Genomic DNA, 18,596 nt, shown 5'->3' with positions numbered 1-18,596 from the left:
CATGTTCTATCTCAACAAGCAGGTTTCAGCCTCCCTGCAGGAATCACATCTCCTGGGACTGTCCAATATCCTGGCAGATCATGTCAGTAGAGTGTTTCTGGACTCACAAGTGGTCTCCATCACTCTACTGTGGATGTTGTGTTTGAATCGTGGGGTCTGCCAGCAGTTGATCTGTTCACATCAGAGCAGAACAGGAAACTGGAACAGTTCTGATCAATTCTTCCCAGCACCCTCTGGTTAGCTCCTCTTCTAAAACTGGAGTGCAGAATTCATATAAGCTTTTCCAACTGTGCCCTTGATAGCCAGAATGGTCCAAAATGTCATACAATACAAAGCTCAGCTGATTCTTACAGTACCTGCATGACCTAGTCATTCAACTGTCTAGTAGTCCACCAATTCTGCTGGGATCAGAGCCTTCCTTGTTGACTCAGGAGATCGGCTTCCTGTTCCATCCTGTTCTTCATTCCTTTAATTTGATGAGCATGCGGTAATCACGGAGCTTTCCCTGCCCACGGAAATTGAGGACAGATTGTTTCAGCCAAGAAACTATCTACCAGAAGGGCTTATGATTCCAAATGTAGGTGGTTTGCAGTTTGTGATCTGGTACCAGCGGAGATCTTTAGACCCTTCTCTTGCGAGTCGACTCAGCTATTAGTCTATCTGCTCTCTTTCTCTATGTCCTCTTTGTGAGAGTCCATCTCTATGTCCTCTGTGAGAGTCCATCTCAGAGCCATAGCTGCCTATCATGCTGTGGTGTGTGATAAGCCCATCTCAACCCTCCAATTGGTGTCAAAGTTCATGAAGGGCTTATTGCAGATTAAGCCTCCCATGTGAAACCAGCTGCCTCCATGGGATTTATATATTGTTCTCTTCCAACTTGTGAAACTGTCTTTTGATCCTTTGGAATCCGTTTCATTGAAATTCTTAATATAGAAGATGATGTTCCTGGTTGCAGTGATGTTAGCAGGAGAGTTAGTGAGCTGCAATCTCTGGTCCACTATTTTCCATATATGCAATTTTTTCATAAAAAAGTGGTACTTCGTACACATCCAAAGTTCCTCCCGAAGGTTGTCTCGGCTTTTCATCTCAATCAATCCATTGTACTGCCAGTTTTTTTCCCAAGGTCACATGCGCATGAGGGGAAGAAATCTCCCTGTACTCTGGATTGCAAGTGGAATTTGGCCTACTCTAAAAGGAGGACTGAGCCATAGAGTCAAGCTTCACAATCTTTTTGTCTCATATGATTCCATTTGCTTGGGATGGCAGTCATCAAGAATACACATTTTAGAACCATTTTATAACAAGCGCGCGCATGTTATAAAATCTGGGGTCAGCGCACACAAGGGGGTGCACAATTGTGCACCTTCCACGCGCCGAGCATCACTGCCTTCCTCCATTCCCTTCCCCCTAACCTAACCTTCCCACTCTTTCCCCTAACCTTTCCCCCCGACCTTTATTTTACCTTTTGTGCCTGCTGGCCGACTGCCGGCACGTGATCCTCCAATAGAGCAGCAATGGCCGCTTTGTCAGAGGCTTCATGCCCCTCCCCTTTCCTGCCTCGGGACTTACATGTGTCCCGGGGTTTTACGCGGGCCGCTGAGACTTTTTAAAATAGGCCCGGCGCGTGTAACCTTTTGAAAATCCGGCCCATACTTTCCACCTCTGTTATTTAGGCAAGCAGTTTTACATAACATTCTTTCCACGTAGTCAGCTCTCCATGGCAGGGTTCAGGTTGCTTGTTGTTGACTGCTCCGCTGCAACCCTCAGCTTTAGACTTCCCATGCATTATGGCTAATTCAGCCTGCTTATTGACAGAAAAAGTAAGTTTGCTTACGATAAATGGTGTTTTCCCGAGAAAACAGGGGGAACTATCCATATTTATTTCCTTCTTGCCTCCCTCATTCAGTTAGTTTTGGAATGGACTGAGGAGATTCATGAGGCAATGCCCACATGGTAACTCCTGCACCTGCTCAGTAGAGATCAAAGCTGTACCAGCTAGGAGAGATAAGTCCATTTGGTGCCTCTGGATGATGTCACCCATGTGTTAAAGCTAATTCATCCTGTTATCTACAGAAAGCATAGTTTATGGTATGCTAATTTGCTTTTCTTTTTGCAAAGGATGCAGCTCCATAGAAAATCTTCACAACCCTGTTTTTTTTTTTAATCCAATCAAATAGAGGTTTTCAGTTACAAAGAGAACTTTTTCTACCTGGATACCTAACTACATCACTTACAGTTACAACCAAACAGAACTATATCATCAAAGTAAAGTAAAAGCCTATCTAGTTACAGTAAAATCAAGTTCTACAAAGCATCTGCACTCTGTGTCCCTGGAAGATATCTGCAAATCTGTACATGGTCTTCTATCCATGTCTTCACTACTCATTATGACTAGACTACTTCACTATCAAGACAGTAACTTTGGACAAACGAAGCTTATTTAATTTGCTCTTTCAAATCTATACTCTGTCCTGAAGCAATTTATCAAACTAATATGCAACCTTCAGCTTGAGAGTCCACATTCCTGTGGGCGATATTATCCTTTTTGAACATGGAGAAAGATAAGTTGCTTACCTGAAACAGGTGTTCTCTGTAGAAAGCAGGATAAATCAGCACACAATCCCTCCTACTTTCTCTTTATAGTGGAAGCTATAAAACTGAGGAGACTCGTGCAGTGGATGGCTGCATGGGAATATCTGCACATGCTCAGATTGCTTAGCTTTTTCTGAGCTCTGAGAAAGCTATCCATCTCAGTGCCATTTGATGATGTCACCTACTTGTGTGACTGAGTTATCCTGCTGTCTACAGAGAACACCTGTTACAGTTAAGCAACTTAACTATCTCAGGAAACTCAGTGTTGGTAGATGCTACCAAGAAATATGATAGCAGTAATTTTTTTTATAAATTGCATCTCTATATTTTTAAAATAAAATAAAATATTATTCTTTATAAATTGCATCTGTACATTATATTAAAATGAAATAAAATAGTCTTCTTTAAAAATTTTACAATGCAACTTTTTTTTTTTTACTTAATATTATGTAGAATTAAGGAAATGTCCTGCTTGCATTTTCAGGCAGAATGCCAACATCTGCTTGTAAGATGTTGTCATGCCAGATTAACTAAATTATTACTATTATTGAAATTTGTATAGCATATACCAAATGAATGCAACGCAGTATGGACACACTTAATGGACAATCCCTATTCCTTGGAGCAGAAAGACAAGACACGCAGACAAAAAATAAATAAGAGGGTTTCAGTTAAATCAGTGAGGCCGTGATTATAAATAATTAACTAGGCAGTATTGAGGAAGAAGCAACTTTAATTGAATAAGGTTGCATGAAATGAGGCCTCTTAAGAGTCTATATAAGAAAAGCAGCTAATGGGAAGGGTGGGACTAATAATTTAGTTACTTAATTTGTTCAATAGATGCAAACTTATCCGGACAAGTGCAGTATGAATAGGCAAATTGTTTTTTTACATGTGCATGCATGTTGCAGGGTACATTTACATATATTTTATCACCTACGTATATCATTGAATAACTTTGCAATGTTCAAATGATGCCTCATTATTGCTTATCTGTTTTATTCTGATTTAATATGCAATTTAATGATTTTATGCTATTTTATCTCCTGGTAATATACAGAATACAAATTATTGAAACTAAATAAATAAACTCTCAACACCTAAGATACAGAGCAAACCACCAATAAACAGACACTTGGATGGAGCCAGCAATAAGAAAGCAGTACAATTTCACACTTAAACCAACTGTCTTCTAAAATTGACACAAATGGTGACCAGTTAAATAAATGTAAAGGATAAAAACTTCCAGCATTCCAAGCTGATTCTAAGAGAGCTCTGCAAGAGGTGGTACATGACCATAATCATGCATTTTTTTATGGTTAATAAATACATTTTTTAATAGTAAAATCATAAATTTACAAGCATTAAGTGAAAACTGTTCTTAAGTAAATCAAAGTATCACATCCTCAGTTTTGTACTTGTGGTTGATTATCATCAGGAATCAATATCCAGCTCCTGATTTCTTCCAACCCCATAAGTCAGCACTGATCCCTGAACCCTTTCCCCTGCTGCTATATGTGTCCATGCGGTAGGTTTCACTCTGAGGCCTCTCTTGTCTCCCTTCTCTGGCTTACAGCACAAGCTTGGCTCAGTTCCATCAATGTGCACCCACTTGGATTTCTCTCAGGTCAGCGCCACAACTACCCCTACTCTCCATAAACAGAACTTTTAAGCACTTTGAGGAGGGGACAGGAAGACCTCTCCAAGGGCAGGGGGAAGTGGGTTTTTTCTGTTTTATTTTCTTACAAAGCACTGCAGCCACTGGCCATGATACAGGGAGGAGGACAGAAGTACCACTTTTACAAGTACATACTACTAGCAGAAGTAGGCACTCAGTCTAAAGTGTATGCTCCTTTCCCTGTCTGATGAATCCAACAGCTGTTCTCAGACTGGGGGAGGGGGGGGGGAGAGTTGGGAGTGGGTCTCATAGCATTCTCTCTCATGCTCAAGATTGGGGGCTCTCATGGCATTCTCTTTGTGGCTGTCAGGCTTTGGGGGGTCTGCTAGGTTTCAAGATTCAAGAAACTTTATTGATATAACCAGTGGTGATTTTCTGCCAGGTCACCAATTCTGAAACTTTTTTAACTTCATTCCTTTTCCCCTTTGAAAAAGAGTGGAAGGTGGAGACCACCAGTGGTCACAAGCTGAGGATAATTGTTTTAGAAAATTACCACTAGGCATAACAGTTTGTACAAATTTTGCAAACTTTTACATAAATAAGATAATTTTATAACTACACATTAGAGTAAAGTTTGTGCACGTCTTTTACTTATGCACATAGGGGCGGATTTTAAAACGAGCGCGAATAGCCTACTTTTGTTTGCGCTCCAGGCGCAAACAAAAGTACGCTGGATTTTAGTAGATACGCGCGGAGCCGCGCGTATCCGCTAAAATCCTGGATCGGCGCGCGCAAGGCTATCGATTTCGTATAGCCGGCGCGCGCCGAGCCGCGCAGCCTACCCCCGTTCCCTCCGAGGCCGCTCCGAAATCGGAGCGGCCTCGGAGGGAACTTTCCTTTGCCCTCCCCTCACCTTCCCCTCCCTTCCCCTACCTAACCCACCTGCCCGGCCCTGTCTAAAACCCCCCCCTTACCTTTGTCGGGGGATTTACGCCTCCCGGAGGGAGGCGTAAATCCCCGCGCGTCAGCGGGCCTCCTGCGCGCCGGGACACGACCTGGGGGCGGGTCCGGAGGGCGCGGCCACGCCCCCGGGCCCGCCCCCGGAACGCTCCCAACACGCCCCGAAAACGCCGCGCGGTTCGGGCCCGCCCCCGACACGCCCCCCGACACGCCCCCTCCGAAAACCCCGGGACTTACGCGAGTCCCGGGGCTCTGCGCGCGCCGGTAGGCCTATGTAAAATAGGCTTACCGGCGCGCAGGGCCCTGCTCGCGTAAATCCGCCCGGTTTTGGGCGGATTTACGCGAGCAGGGCTCTGAAAATCCTCCCCTTATGTTTTAAAATACAGAAGTATGCATGTAACCCCCAACTTTGTCGGGATGCCTGTTCCCAGTGCACATAAAGATATGCATGAAATCAAATGCTACTTTTACTTGCAGTGAGCCTGGGGGCCACTTATGGGCATAAAACTATGTTGTATGCATGTAGGGAGCTTTGAAAATCAGGCCCAAAATGGTAAAAAGAGAAAGTTGCACAATACGAAAGAGAAATAATAAAGGCAATTACAAAACACTGACAAATATAAAATCTCTTTCACTGGCTGAGGGGTCTGATGGTAATTTCTCAAGTCTGTCCAGTTCCCTTCCTGTTCTGCATGCGATGCTGAAGGTTTTGTTTTTTCAAGAAGGACCAAGACACTTGGAGTACTATCTGTGGAAATGCCACTTCTGCCCAGGATTGTCCCAGGGTGTACCTGCCATGTTATCAAGTCCTAGTTGTTGGAAGTTGGTGCATCCTTGAGGAAAGGAGCACATGATGCTGACTTCAGACATGGACAGGACAAGGCTGATGACCCGTTGGGCAGCACAGCTCGGCTAAGATGTCTGGCACTGAACAGTGGAGTTCAACCTGTAGAGCCAGATGATTTTTAGCAGAAAAATGAAGAATGTTTTGGGGTTACACCTTGACTGTTAATAGTCAAGGGACTCAATATTGGAAGTTTTAGCTAATTTCTCTAAAAATTCTCCTCCGTAAACATTTTTTAATGGCCCCGTGATGGAGTGGGCCTTCTTTGCTTTTTCCATGCTCGCAGCGATTGATTTGATTGAATTTACCCACTGAGATCTTGATTCATGGGTCAGCATGTACAATTGCATTTTATGTGGCAGGAGCAAAAGAACATGAAAATTTAGAATAAAAACTGATAAAATATTAAATGACCCTCTCTCTCACACACACTTTTGTGCCCATTTTTACTTTCCTTTTACACAAAGAGGAAGATGCTCTTTTGAGAGGAGAGAAGCATTTTGAACCTTTCAGTTGCCCTCTGTTCCTTTTTTTTTTTAAACTAATTTTTCATATTCCTTTGCAGACAACCTTCAGCAATCCTTACTTCTCCATAATGCAGACGTTTGCCATGATGCTGGGAGATATTGATTATCAGGATGGTTTCCTTCATCCACTGATTGATGGTGAAATAGCTTATCCATTCTTCGCTTTTCTACATCTCATCGTTTTCACCTTACTTATTCCAATTCTTCTTATGAACCTACTTGTAAGTAGTTGAGCTATGAAATGGAGAATTTATAAAAAATATTCTGTACTGATTTATAATTTCTCTACTGTAACCCTTAATGGGGGTTTATTCGCAAGGGCACACAAACTTACTTATATCTGGAGTTTCTCCCCTATCTGGAACTCAACTCTCTGTTCCAGAGGTGAATTCTTTTTATGGGGGAAAACTTTTGTTTATGGCCCAGACAGTGGAGTGTTAATCCTTATGTATGTTGATAGCAGCGGCATCCTCAGGAGGGAGATGCTGGGACACACCAGGCAGGGCAAAGCATTGGGAGTTAAATCATAAGTTTACTGATTGATTAAGAGTCAAATTAAAACCCAATTTATCCATAAGTGTGCAGTTACAGTTTTATTTGATATAGAATATGGATGTCTCTCTTGGCTAGGTATCCTTTGCTTCAGCAAGCTGAGTAGAGCTTCCTAATGGTGATGTAATTGTGCACAAAAGCTCTTCCAACAGCCTTCCAAGATTCTTATAAAAGGTGTCCCCCTTCTGCCACAGAAAACAGTCCTACCTGAGTCTTAGCTCCTTCCCAAATACCCAGCCCTGTGTCCTGGTCCTATATAGGGTCTCCAGATTTTGCATAGTCTCCTTTGGTTGTTTCAAATGATAATTCCTTGTATTGAAAAGTCTTTAGGAATGGGAACCTGCTATTCCAGCCTGGCTCCCAGGGAGGAGGAGTGGTGAAAAAAACCTCCTCACAACAAAAGAGCAAAAAAATACTTCCTTGATCCCAAAATCTTTCTTGGATTGTGTTCTGTCATCACAGGTGCCTGCCACATTCATGGGGTGAATGGGCTCACTGATCTTCAGCCCCTGCCCTCCCAGTCTGGTCAGTGAGGATGACCTTCCCCCAAAGGAGCAAGATTTAAGCACAGTTCCTTTCCAAAATAGATTTCTTCTTACCATCATACACCTCACGCTGCCAAGCCTGTCACAGTGCTTGCCACATTCAAGGAGTGAATGAGCTCACTGGTTTTCAGACCTGGAGTGGGAGTCCCACAAGGGTTCCTTAAAAAAGTTTCCTTACTGCAACTAATAGCAATTAGATCCTCTGACCAGGAATGCACAGATTAGGTCGATTTCAAAAAGCGAAAGCCTAGTGAGGCAGGCGCACAGACCACTCTCCTCTGTGCGCGATTCAGTAAAATAAAATATTCAAATTAGGGCCCGCGATAAAAAGAGGCAGCTGTCAGCAAGTTTGACAGCCGACACTCAATTTTGCCCGCGTCGGTTCTCAAACCCGCTGACAGCCATGGGTTCAGAAACTGGACGCCGGCAAAATTGAGCAACCGATTTTCAAGCCATGGGCCAATTTAAATTTTTTTTTTATTTTAAATTTTTTTTAACTTTTGGGACCTCCGACTTAATATCGCCATGATATTAAGTCAGAGGGAGTACAGAAAAGCAGTTGTTACTAGAGATGTGAATCGGAACCGGAATCGGTTCAGTTCCGGTTCCAATTCAAATCTTATAATTTTTATCGTCCGGCCCGATTGGTTTTTTGTTTATCGGCTGCGCCCGATCCGATAAACAAAAAACCCACCCTGACCCTTTAAAACTGACCCCTTAGCCTCCCCCACCCTCCCAACCCCCCCAAAAACGTTTTAAAATTACCTGGTGGTCCAGTGGGGGCCATCTTTAAAAATGGCGCCGGCATGGCCGGCGCCATCTTTAAAGATGGCGCCGGCCATCCAGTGCTCCTACCATGTGACAGGGGCCGGCCAATGGCACGGATACCCTGTCACATGGTAAGGGCAAAGGGCCATTGGCGCCATTTTTATTAGTGGCAGCCGACGGCCCGAGAGCGGGAGATCGCTCCCGGCACCCCCACTGAACCACCAGATAATTTTAAAACGTTTTGGGGGGGGGTCAGGAGGGTGGGGGAGGCTAAGGGGTCAGTTTTAAAGGGTCGGGGTGGTTTTTTTTTTATTGGGCCAGCAGAAATTAACGCCTACCTTTGGGTAGGCGCTAATTTCTGAAAGTAAAATGTGCGGCTTGATGCACATTTTACTTACTGAATCCCACGGGAATAACTAATAGGGCCATCAACATGCATTTGCATGTTGCGGGTGCTATTAGTTTCAGGGGGGTTGGACGCACGTTTTCAACGCGCTATTACCCCTTACTGAATCCGACAGCATCGTGACTCATAAAATCACGCAGTCTCAGAGCTGGCCGGTGCCATTTTTGTGTATGGCTGTATGTTTTCAGGGCTTGAGGCAGAGTCCCAAGGTCTCCCTCCCATTTCAGTTTATTTTCTGTTTATTTTGTTTCAGTAAAGTTAAACGAAATGATATTTGGGGAAAAAAAACTCTCAAAAAATGAATGAAATGTTTGGGTCTGCACATCGCTAATCCCTAGATGCAAAGAAGTAAAGGGAAAGCCAGAGATCAACTGAGATCTGTGGCATTGCTTCAAACCTGAAATTTGGCAGACTAGATGTGCCTTAAAGTCTTTATCTGCTATCACTTTCAATATTGCTGTGTTTCATGCAAATACTTTCCAGCAGTGTGGCTGGAACCTTCCAGTCCGCCACTAGATGTCTCTAGGTCCTAGTTAGTTATTTCAACACTTGCAGGCCGAAAACGTGCGTTTGGACACGCATTTTCGACGCACTAGCTTTACCCCTTATTCAGTAAGGGGTAATAGTGCGTCGAAAATGCACGTTTTCGGCCTGCAAGTTGGTGTTGGGGGCAAACAAAACCACCTGTGCCTTTGCACCTCCCACTGCCAATTTCTTTGTTTATGCTTGATGTCATTCCTGCTTAGATCTTGGTGTAATAAATATAGATAGGGTATGATTAATTATTATTAAGGACCTTCATTTTCAGTTCTTATTGTTGTTTTTCCTGGGAATTTATCAGGGATTATTATGACAAGAGCAACAACAGAAGAAAATTACTTTTTGAAAAAATGACTCAATTTTCTGGGTAAATAGAGTTTATTTAAGTGGACAGAAACCAGGACAGTAAAATATTAAGCAGATTCTGCCACCCACCCATCCACTCAGCAGCATCCCCATCTCTACCCACCTAATTATTATTAACACAGAACATTATTCACAAAATTAAGTTAAAAAATCACAGTGTGCAGTGGTATAGAAGACTCAAAAGGCATTCCAAATAGTATACCAAACCCTAGAACACCAGTACATCTCATATTGAAAAACCAGAACAAGCCAGATTGCTATAGATTCTTACATGGAACCTACACACTAATGCAGTGTTTCCCAACCCTCTCCTGGAGGCACACCTAGCCGGTCAGATTTTCAGGATTTCCACAATGAATATGCATGAGATTAGATTTGTGTACCCTGGATCTCCAACATATGCTGCATTAACAGAATACTTCGCCTTAGTTACATAGAACACAGACAGAACCTCATCAGATACAAAATGGTTGACCACAAATTACAAATGTGCAGACAAAAACTAAATGGAATCCCAAGAAGCCAGATTTTGAATGTAAAGTCAATTAAAGAACTAGAAACAAGGACTTGGGATTTTTGCTTAATTTTCTGTTGGAAATCATTTTGTTACTGCTCTTCTCAGAGAAAACAGATATATTCATTCATCAAATCAACAGACAATGGGCTTTTAATTGCTAAACAGCCCATTATCACTGATTAATACTTGGGAAAATAAAACAATGACTTTAATTAAAATGTTGGGAAAATATAACCAAGAGGTTACAGAGCAAAAGCATACATGGAACTCAGTGAACTTCTAGAACGTGCACATATGCAAAAAAAAAAAAAAAAAAAAAAGCACGCACACTCAAGTGCATATTTCTAGAAATCACATACATAAAAAAAAAAATCTGTTACAAGAAAAACAGGCAGTTAATTGGCTCATAGTTATAACAGAAGAGTAAACAATATTTTAAAAGGTGCAAGTTTAGGGACTACTAAGTTCCCTGCTTCAGACAAACTTTTTTTTTACTTGCTTCTTACGGCGATTTTAAAAAGCTATAGAAAAGTACCGTATAAGTCTTCTCACACTAATTATCCTGTTTTTAAATGTTTGTGGATTTCTAGATTGGTTTGGCAGTGGGAGACATTGCAGAAGTACAGAGGAATGCTATACTGAAAAGGATGGCGATGCAGGTAAATGAAACATTGAAACTGGCAGTTACCATACAGGAGGAGTAAATTGGAGCAACTCGCTGCATATGTTCTACAGATTTTAAAAACTTGAAATAACTACCACACATTTTGTTTCAGAAATTAGCGCCTACCCAAAGGTAGGCGCTAATTTTTCTGGGCACCGGGAAAGTGCACAGAAAAGCAGTAACAACTGCTTTTCTGTGCACCTTCCAACTTAATATCATGGCGATATTAAGTCGGAGGTCCCGAAAGTTTAAAAAAGTAAAAAATTAAAAAAAAAAATGTAAAATGGGCCCGCGGCTGTCTGGTCGAAAACCGGATGCTCAATTTTGCCGGAGTCCAGTTTCAGAGCCCGTGGCTGTCAGCGGGCTCGAGAACCGACGCCGGCAAAATTGAGCGTCGGCTGTCAAACCCGCTGACAGCCGCCGCTTCCATCAAAAAAGAGGTGCTAGGGGCGCGCTAGTGTCCCTAGCGCCTCTTTTTACAGCCGAGCCTAATTTAAATAAATTAAGATACTGTATCACGCGCCGGGAGAGCGGGCGTTCGCCTGGTCTCCCACGTTTTTACTGTATCGGCCTGATAGTTCTGAAAATGCAAAACCACCACATGGTTGCCTCCCCTAACCTAATCCTACTTCTGAGCCTATCTACTTTTCCCATGCTATTTTATCCTATTTGAATCCTCTTTCAAAATAATTTATCTATAGATTAAAGATTAGCCAGTTCAACTTCCGTGATTCACAGTCTGAGTGTTACAATCTGAAAGGCTTGTGATATTTATAAGTAAACATCATGTGGTGCTTGCAGTTCTGGGGGAACTTTGTACCCGTACCCGCTAGCTTAAAAACACATTTTCAAAAGGAAAATCTCCGCTGAGCAGGTGCAGAGTTCACTGTGAATGACTCATGGATATTTTGGAATGAAATCTCCACGCTTTGTAGGCTACTTCATCCCCACCCGGCCCTGTCCCTTTTTGGCATGGGTTCTTTTACCTGCAAAAGTGAAGGGTAGTTTTTAGCTCTCAGTTTTTATATGAGTAAATGCTTAGTTAACTGGGTAAACTCTTTCGAAAATTGTCCTCTATGAGGGTAATTTTCAAATAGCCCAGTAGCAGTACCATAAGCTACCAGCATGGCAGACAGACTATTTGTTTTGACCATCACGAAAGGTCCGAGCTCCCTGCTCACATTCAAGGTTTGGGAGGGTGCAAGGGGGGTGTGTGTTGGAGGCGCACTTAGTCAGGGGTAGGAAGGAAAGGGTGAGATTCCTGTGGCTGGCCCTTTGAAAATTTTGGAACTTTATGGGGGGGGGGGGGGGGGGGAGAGAGGGAGTCATGGAAACCTCTTTTGGGCCTTGAAGCCTGTAACTATTTCTTAATTTGGGGGGCTTGGGTAGGCTTGGGATTTTTGGGGTAGAGAGCTGCAGAGAATATGACCACAAGGCCCACACAAGAGTTGCTTTTTCTCCCTGGACAAGAAATACAATACAGCCACACAAATGAGTAATGTTATCCGATGGCGCTGAGTCGGAACCTGCTCTCTCCAAGCTCAGAAAGGCAAAACAACTTTCTGTGTATCTGTGGAAGGTCCTGCACCTCTGTTGCCATATGCGCCCCTCAGTCTCTTTGTGTCCACTTTGTGACCAGTTGGAGTTTTTTGTGCCCTTTACATTCATGTTTTTTTTCCAGACATTTTTCAATATTCTCTAAATTTAAAATTTTCATTATTTTATTAGCTTGTCTTTAAAAAAAATAATAGATATTTAAAGTTATTTCATTTCAGGTTTTTTCTTTTCCTTCATTTATCCTCTAAGATGTCAGAAAGATCAGAGGCATAAAAATTGGAAAAGGATAAGGAGCCCTCTAATTTTGTATAAGATGCTGCCATAAAATGGAAAATAGTGATCTACATGACCTCTATTTGAGGTCCCTGGGTCCCGACCATGAAATGTCCAACCTGGGCCATGTGGAAAAATGTCCCCTCAAGCTTGTGCCTGCAGGGCTATGAGATTGAGTTATGAATGATCTTCACCCTCTGAAGGTCAAAGCAAAGGGACCAGCATTCACCTTCCCAATATGCTAAAAACAGAAGACTCAGAGGATTTCCACCAGAAATTCTGGTGCCAAAGAAATACCATACTGAAGAGAAAAAGACAGTGTCAAAGCCGCAGGGTTTATATAGGAAGTGGACAGACTGGTCTGCATTTCATCTTTCCTTTTCTGATTTTAATAATATCTTCCTCAAAATAAATGACCCTATGGATAATGTTCTCTTGCGGGAGACCCAGTATAAATTCTTTTGGCAGAGTTATCTCACACCCTTAAGAGCGTTCCAACTCAGATTTGCTTGTCAATGTTATATCTAAAGTGCTGCAGCAGCATTGGCACATACTATCATTGTTTTTGGGAATGCCCGGTAATTCTGTTATTCTGGGAGAATGTCAGTCATAAGTGTGCAACCTTTCTGAAGGAAGAGTTACCATTGGATCTGAATTTTTGATTATTTGTGTCCCCCATACTGGCAGAAGCTTGCTGGGGAGTCAAGATGCTTGTATTTATTACAAAAGCTGGTTTAATGGGTAAGAAAGTGATTCTGGCAGGATGGGTGGGGCATCAGGGGCCTAATAGAGAGCATTGGTTTCAAAAAATGATAAATCTATGTTCACATGAATATCTGGCTGCCCGAGCCAGCTCTCCAAAGAAATTGCCGACATGTTACGAGTTTGATCTGTCTTTTTAGATTTTATTTCCCCAACGATGAGGAATGTTCTTTGCAATCTGTAAATCTTACTATGTTTTACCTATTGCCTTGCTTTGTCTATTTCTGTATGTTAATATGTTAGCACTCCTCTTACGACTCAACTCGAGGCAGCTTCCTATCATGGTTTATGTGAATTGGGTTCTTCTAATTAGATGGGAGGAAGGGGGGATTGGGGAGGGAATGTTGGCAGAGGGGGATTTAACAAAACATTTGTTTGTTTGTTGTTACTTTTGACCGATATGACTGTGTTTATGTTTGGAAACTCTTAATAAAAATAGTTTAACAAAAAAAAAGATGCCTTGGCACAGAGACACTGTCCTGACAAACAATACTACTACAATAATGTATCACATCATGAAGCCTTATCCTTGACACTGTATTCTACAGCATAATCAGAAGAGTCTCATTCAAGGTCAAAAGCCACGATATCAGTGGTGCCAGTGGAAAAGAAGCTAAAACCGTTTTATTTCCCAAGAAATACTAATTCTAGACTTTGATTCATTAATAAAGAAGAAACGAGACCAGATACCTCTCCCTCCACTCCCTGAGTGCCATGTCTTCATTCAGAGGCTGTGGTCTGACTTTTGAAAAAGTTAGCAAAGGAATTACAGTCTACATCCTCTCCAGGAAAAAAATATAGATTTCTGGATGCAACTGGAAAGGTATTCCAAGCAGCAAATTTACAGGCTGTAATTGGTGGTCATCAATTACAAATGGTACAATATCTTTTCAATACAATTAAAAAAGATGAGAAACATCTCCCAGCAAATGAACAGTGTCTGACCAGTTGGATTTCAATACATTGCTTCAGGATGCAGAAGGTTATACAAAGCATCTGGCAAGATCAATATAATTCCTTTGATACAGCATCAAGAACGTCAACTGCGGCCATAGCAGCTAGAAAGTTAGCATGGCTAAGAGCTTCCAGTTTAAGGGAAGATGTGCATGATAACCAGGTAGCTGCACCATGCCCTGGAGAAAATGTGTTTGTAGAAAAAGTGAAAGAAGCTGTAGAGATGATAAAAAGAATAAAATATATATCTCCAGTCTCTCACTTCAATATGTATGGACCAGTCTTCCAAAAGCAACACCTTTTGAGGAGGCAATATCAATTCTTCCAAGAAGAAGCTACCTGTATTACCGGTAGTACATACTACATGTACAGCAACAACAACCACTGTTGCAGCATAAGAACATAAGAAAATGCCATACTGGGTCAGACCAAGGGTCCATCAAGCCCAGCATCCTGTTTCCAACAGTGGCCAATCCAGGCCATAAGAACCTGGCAAGTACCCAAAAACTAAGTCTATTCCATGTAACCATTGCTAATGGCAGTGGCTATTCTCTAAGTGAACTTAATAGCAGGTAATGGACTTCTCCTCCAAGAACTTATCCAATCCTTTTTTAAACACAGCTATACTAACTGCACGAACCACATTCTCTGGCAACAAATTCCAGAGTTTAATTGTGCGTTGAGTAAAAAAGAACTTTCTCCGATTAGTTTTAAATGTGCCCCATGCTAACTTCATGGAGTGTCCCCTAGTCTTTCTACTATCCGAAAGAGTAAATAACCGATTCACATCTACCCGTTCTAGACCTCTCATGATTTTAAAACCTCTATCATAGCTTGGAGAAGTCGTCTCTTCTTCAAGCTGAAAAGTCCTAACCTCTTTAGTCTTTCCTCATAGGGGACTTGTTCCATTCCCCTTATCATTTTGGTAGCCCTTCTCTGTACCTTCTCCATCGCAATTATATCTTTTTTGAGTTTTTTGAGTTTCAGCAACCATAGGCAAGATCTTGGATGAGAGAAAAATCCCATTAGAAACAATCCCTTCAACCTCCCCCAAGGTCTACTCCGGGTTTTTGAATACTGCAAATTTGAGCATCATCACCAATATCCGAGCCTTCTAGTGGAAGACTTCAATTTTTCATTTACATTGGACCCTCATCACAACAGACAAATGGGGTGTTCAAATAAATAGCCAAAGGTTGCAGCTTGAACTTCCTGTCTCCAGCAGAATCCTCCATATTTGCAAAACCAAACTTTACAACAATGACCTCTTCTCAAAAGAGAGCTAGGGGCACTGCTAAAGTCTGGAGAGATTTGTATTCAATATTGAACCAGAGGCGATTGAATACATACCTAAAAGAAGAAAAATTAAAAATGAATTCCTTAAGGACTATCCTTTGAAAATCTACCCCTTGAGGTCCTAAGTGGCAAGCCAATCTTATGCAGATTGGAGATTGGCTTGCCACTTAGGACCTCAAGGGGTAGATTTTCAAAGGGTTATGCGCGTAACCCCCGAAAACCTACCCCTGCGTGCGCTGAGCTTACTTTGCATAGGCTCGGTGGTGCGCGCAAGCCCCGAGACGCACATATGTCCCGGGGCTTCAAAAAAATGAGCGGTCCGGGGTCGGGGATGGGGCCATGGGCAGGGTCGCGGTCCAGGAAGTGTGTCTGGGGGCGTGGCGGCAGTCCGGGGTGGTCCGGAAGCGTGGCTGAGTGCCCCGACACAGCGGCCTGTATCGGGGCCTGGCGCACCGGCAGTGCGCCGGAGGCATAACTCTAAGAAACAAGGTAGGGGGGATTTAGGTAGGGCTGGGGGGTGGGTTAGATAGGGGAAGGGAGGGAAAAGTGGGAGAGACCAAAAAAAAGTTCCCTCCATGGCCGCTCCGATTTCGGAGCGGCCTTGGAGGGAACGAGGAAAGCCATCAGGCCTCCCCTAGGGCTCGGCGGGTGCAAGGTGCACAAGTGTGCACCCCCTTGCGCGCGCCCACCCTGGATTTTATAACATGCGTGCGGGAGCATGCGCATGTTATAAAATCGGGTGTACATTTGTGCGTGCCGGGCAGCGCGCACAAATGTACCCCGCGCGCAAAATTTAAAATCAGCCCCCAAGGGTATTTATGCTCAAATGCCAATAAACAAATTCCACATGAAATACTTGGGGTTCATAGAGAGTAATCAACATTTCCAATACAAGTCCTCCCATTCAGACTAGCAGCAGCTCCAAGAGTATTCATGAAATGTTTAGTGGTAGTATTATTTGTTTGATTTATATTCCACCTTTCAGCCAGTTCAAAATGGATTGCATTCAGATATACTGTAGGTAGTAGCCAACTGTCAGGAAAAATACTGTCTCTGTTTTCCCTTACTTAGACAACTGGATAATATTGACCACAACTTTGGAGACTTCAGAGACAGATGCTCTTTTTACTCTTGAGTTATTGTAGTATCTAGCTGTCATAATAAACTTCAACTAGTCCCAGTTAACTCCTAGAACATAGAAACATAAGATATGCCATACTGGGTCAGACCAAGGAACCAACAAGCCCAGTATCCTGTTTCCAACAATGACCAATCCAAGTCACAAGTACCTGGCAAGTACCCAAAGATTAAATAAATCTCAAGCTATTATTGGTTATTAGTTAATAACAGTTTATGGAATTTTCCTTTAGGAAATTATCCAAACATTTTTTAAACCCAGTTACACTAACTGCTATAACCACATCCTCTGGCAATAAATTCCAGAGCCTAACTATGCACTGAGAAAAAAAGAATTGTCTTCAATTTGTTTTAAATGAGCTACTTGCTAACTTCAAGGGGTGCCCCTAGTCCTTCTATTATCTGAGAAAGTAAATAACCATTTATATTAACTTGTTCAAGTCCTTTCATCATATCCCCACTCAGGCGTCTCCTCTCCAAACTGAACAGCCCTATCTTCCTTAGCCTTTCCTCTTAGGGCAGTCGTTCTATGCCACTTATCATTTTGGTCACCCTTCTCTGCATTTTCTCCAGTTCAAGTATAACTTTTTGATGTGGCAACCAGAATTGTACACAGTATTCAATATGTGGTCTCACTATCGAGCGATACAGAGGCATTATGACATCCATCATTTTATTTGCCATTCCTTTCTTAATAATTCCTAAAATTCTGATTGCTTTTTTGATTGCCACAGCACACTGAGCCAACATTTTCAATGTATTATCCACTACGATGCCTAGATCTCTTTCCTGGGTGGTAATTCCTAAGAAAGAATCTAACAATGTGTAACTACAGCAAGGGCTATTTTTCCCTATATGCATCACTTTGCACTTGTCCACGTTAAATTTCATCTGCTGTTTGGAAGCCCAATCTTACAGTTTCACATGGTCCTCTTGCAATTTATCACAGTCTGCTTGAGATTTAACTACTCTGCATAATTTTGTGTCATCCACAGATTTGATCATTTCACTTGTCATACCCCTTTCCAGATCATTTATAAATATATTTAAAAAGCACTGGTCCAAGTACAAATTCCTGAGGCACTCCACTTGTTTGCCTTTTTCCACTGTGAAAACAGACCATTTAATCCTACTCTCTGTTTCCTTTCTTTTAGCCAGCTTGCAATCCACAAGCTGTTCCTATCCCATGACTTTTTAGTTTTCTTAGAAGCCTCTCATGTGAGACTTTGTCGAACACCTTCTGAAAATGCAAATATACCTCATCTACCAGTTCATCTTTGTCCACATGTTTATTCAACCCTTCAAAAAATGTAGGAGATTTGTGGGGCAGCATGGATTTACCCAGTACGTCCATTAAGTAAAACCTTGCTGGCTGTATCCCATTAAACTATGTCTATTGTTGCAGGTCACCTCTGACGTCACTCACAGGAGGGTATTCCAGCGCCGCACTGTCCTCAAATCTCTCCTTTTTCAGAGATCTCCGCTGCTGGGCTCAGCTGCCCTTCCCTTTTCCAGACCCCACTGTAGGCCTCCAGGCCTCTATAGAGCCTGCCCTTGTACTAGGAACGGCCTGATAGCCAGTCCAGCCAAGCTCGCAATGAATAAACACAAAAACAGTTTGTGGTCAAAAAGGTATCAGTCTTTTACTTCTCTATAGTTCCCACTGACAACTACAGATGGGCCACAAAAGCTCCCCCTTGCACAGGGACATACCGTCT

At 42.5% G+C, this 18,596-nt stretch overlaps 1 protein-coding gene across 1 annotated transcript in view; it reads left to right on the top strand.

The window, feature by feature from the left end:
* TRPA1 (transient receptor potential cation channel subfamily A member 1) overlaps nucleotides 1-18,596 on the top strand; it is a 297,071-nt gene that overhangs the window by 252,199 nt on the left and 26,276 nt on the right. The window contains exons 23-24 of the mRNA XM_029591461.1: nucleotides 6,580-6,762; nucleotides 10,826-10,894. Of these exons, the coding sequence (XP_029447321.1) occupies nucleotides 6,580-6,762; nucleotides 10,826-10,894 (252 nt within the window). The remainder of the gene's footprint in view (nucleotides 1-6,579; nucleotides 6,763-10,825; nucleotides 10,895-18,596) is intronic.

The sequence above is a fragment of the Rhinatrema bivittatum genome, chromosome 2, assembly GCF_901001135.1.
Source record: "Rhinatrema bivittatum chromosome 2, aRhiBiv1.1, whole genome shotgun sequence".
Lineage (NCBI taxonomy): Eukaryota > Metazoa > Chordata > Amphibia > Gymnophiona > Rhinatrematidae > Rhinatrema > Rhinatrema bivittatum.
Note: the sequence above shows the minus strand (reverse complement) of the source record. Positions and strands in the feature narration are given on the sequence as shown.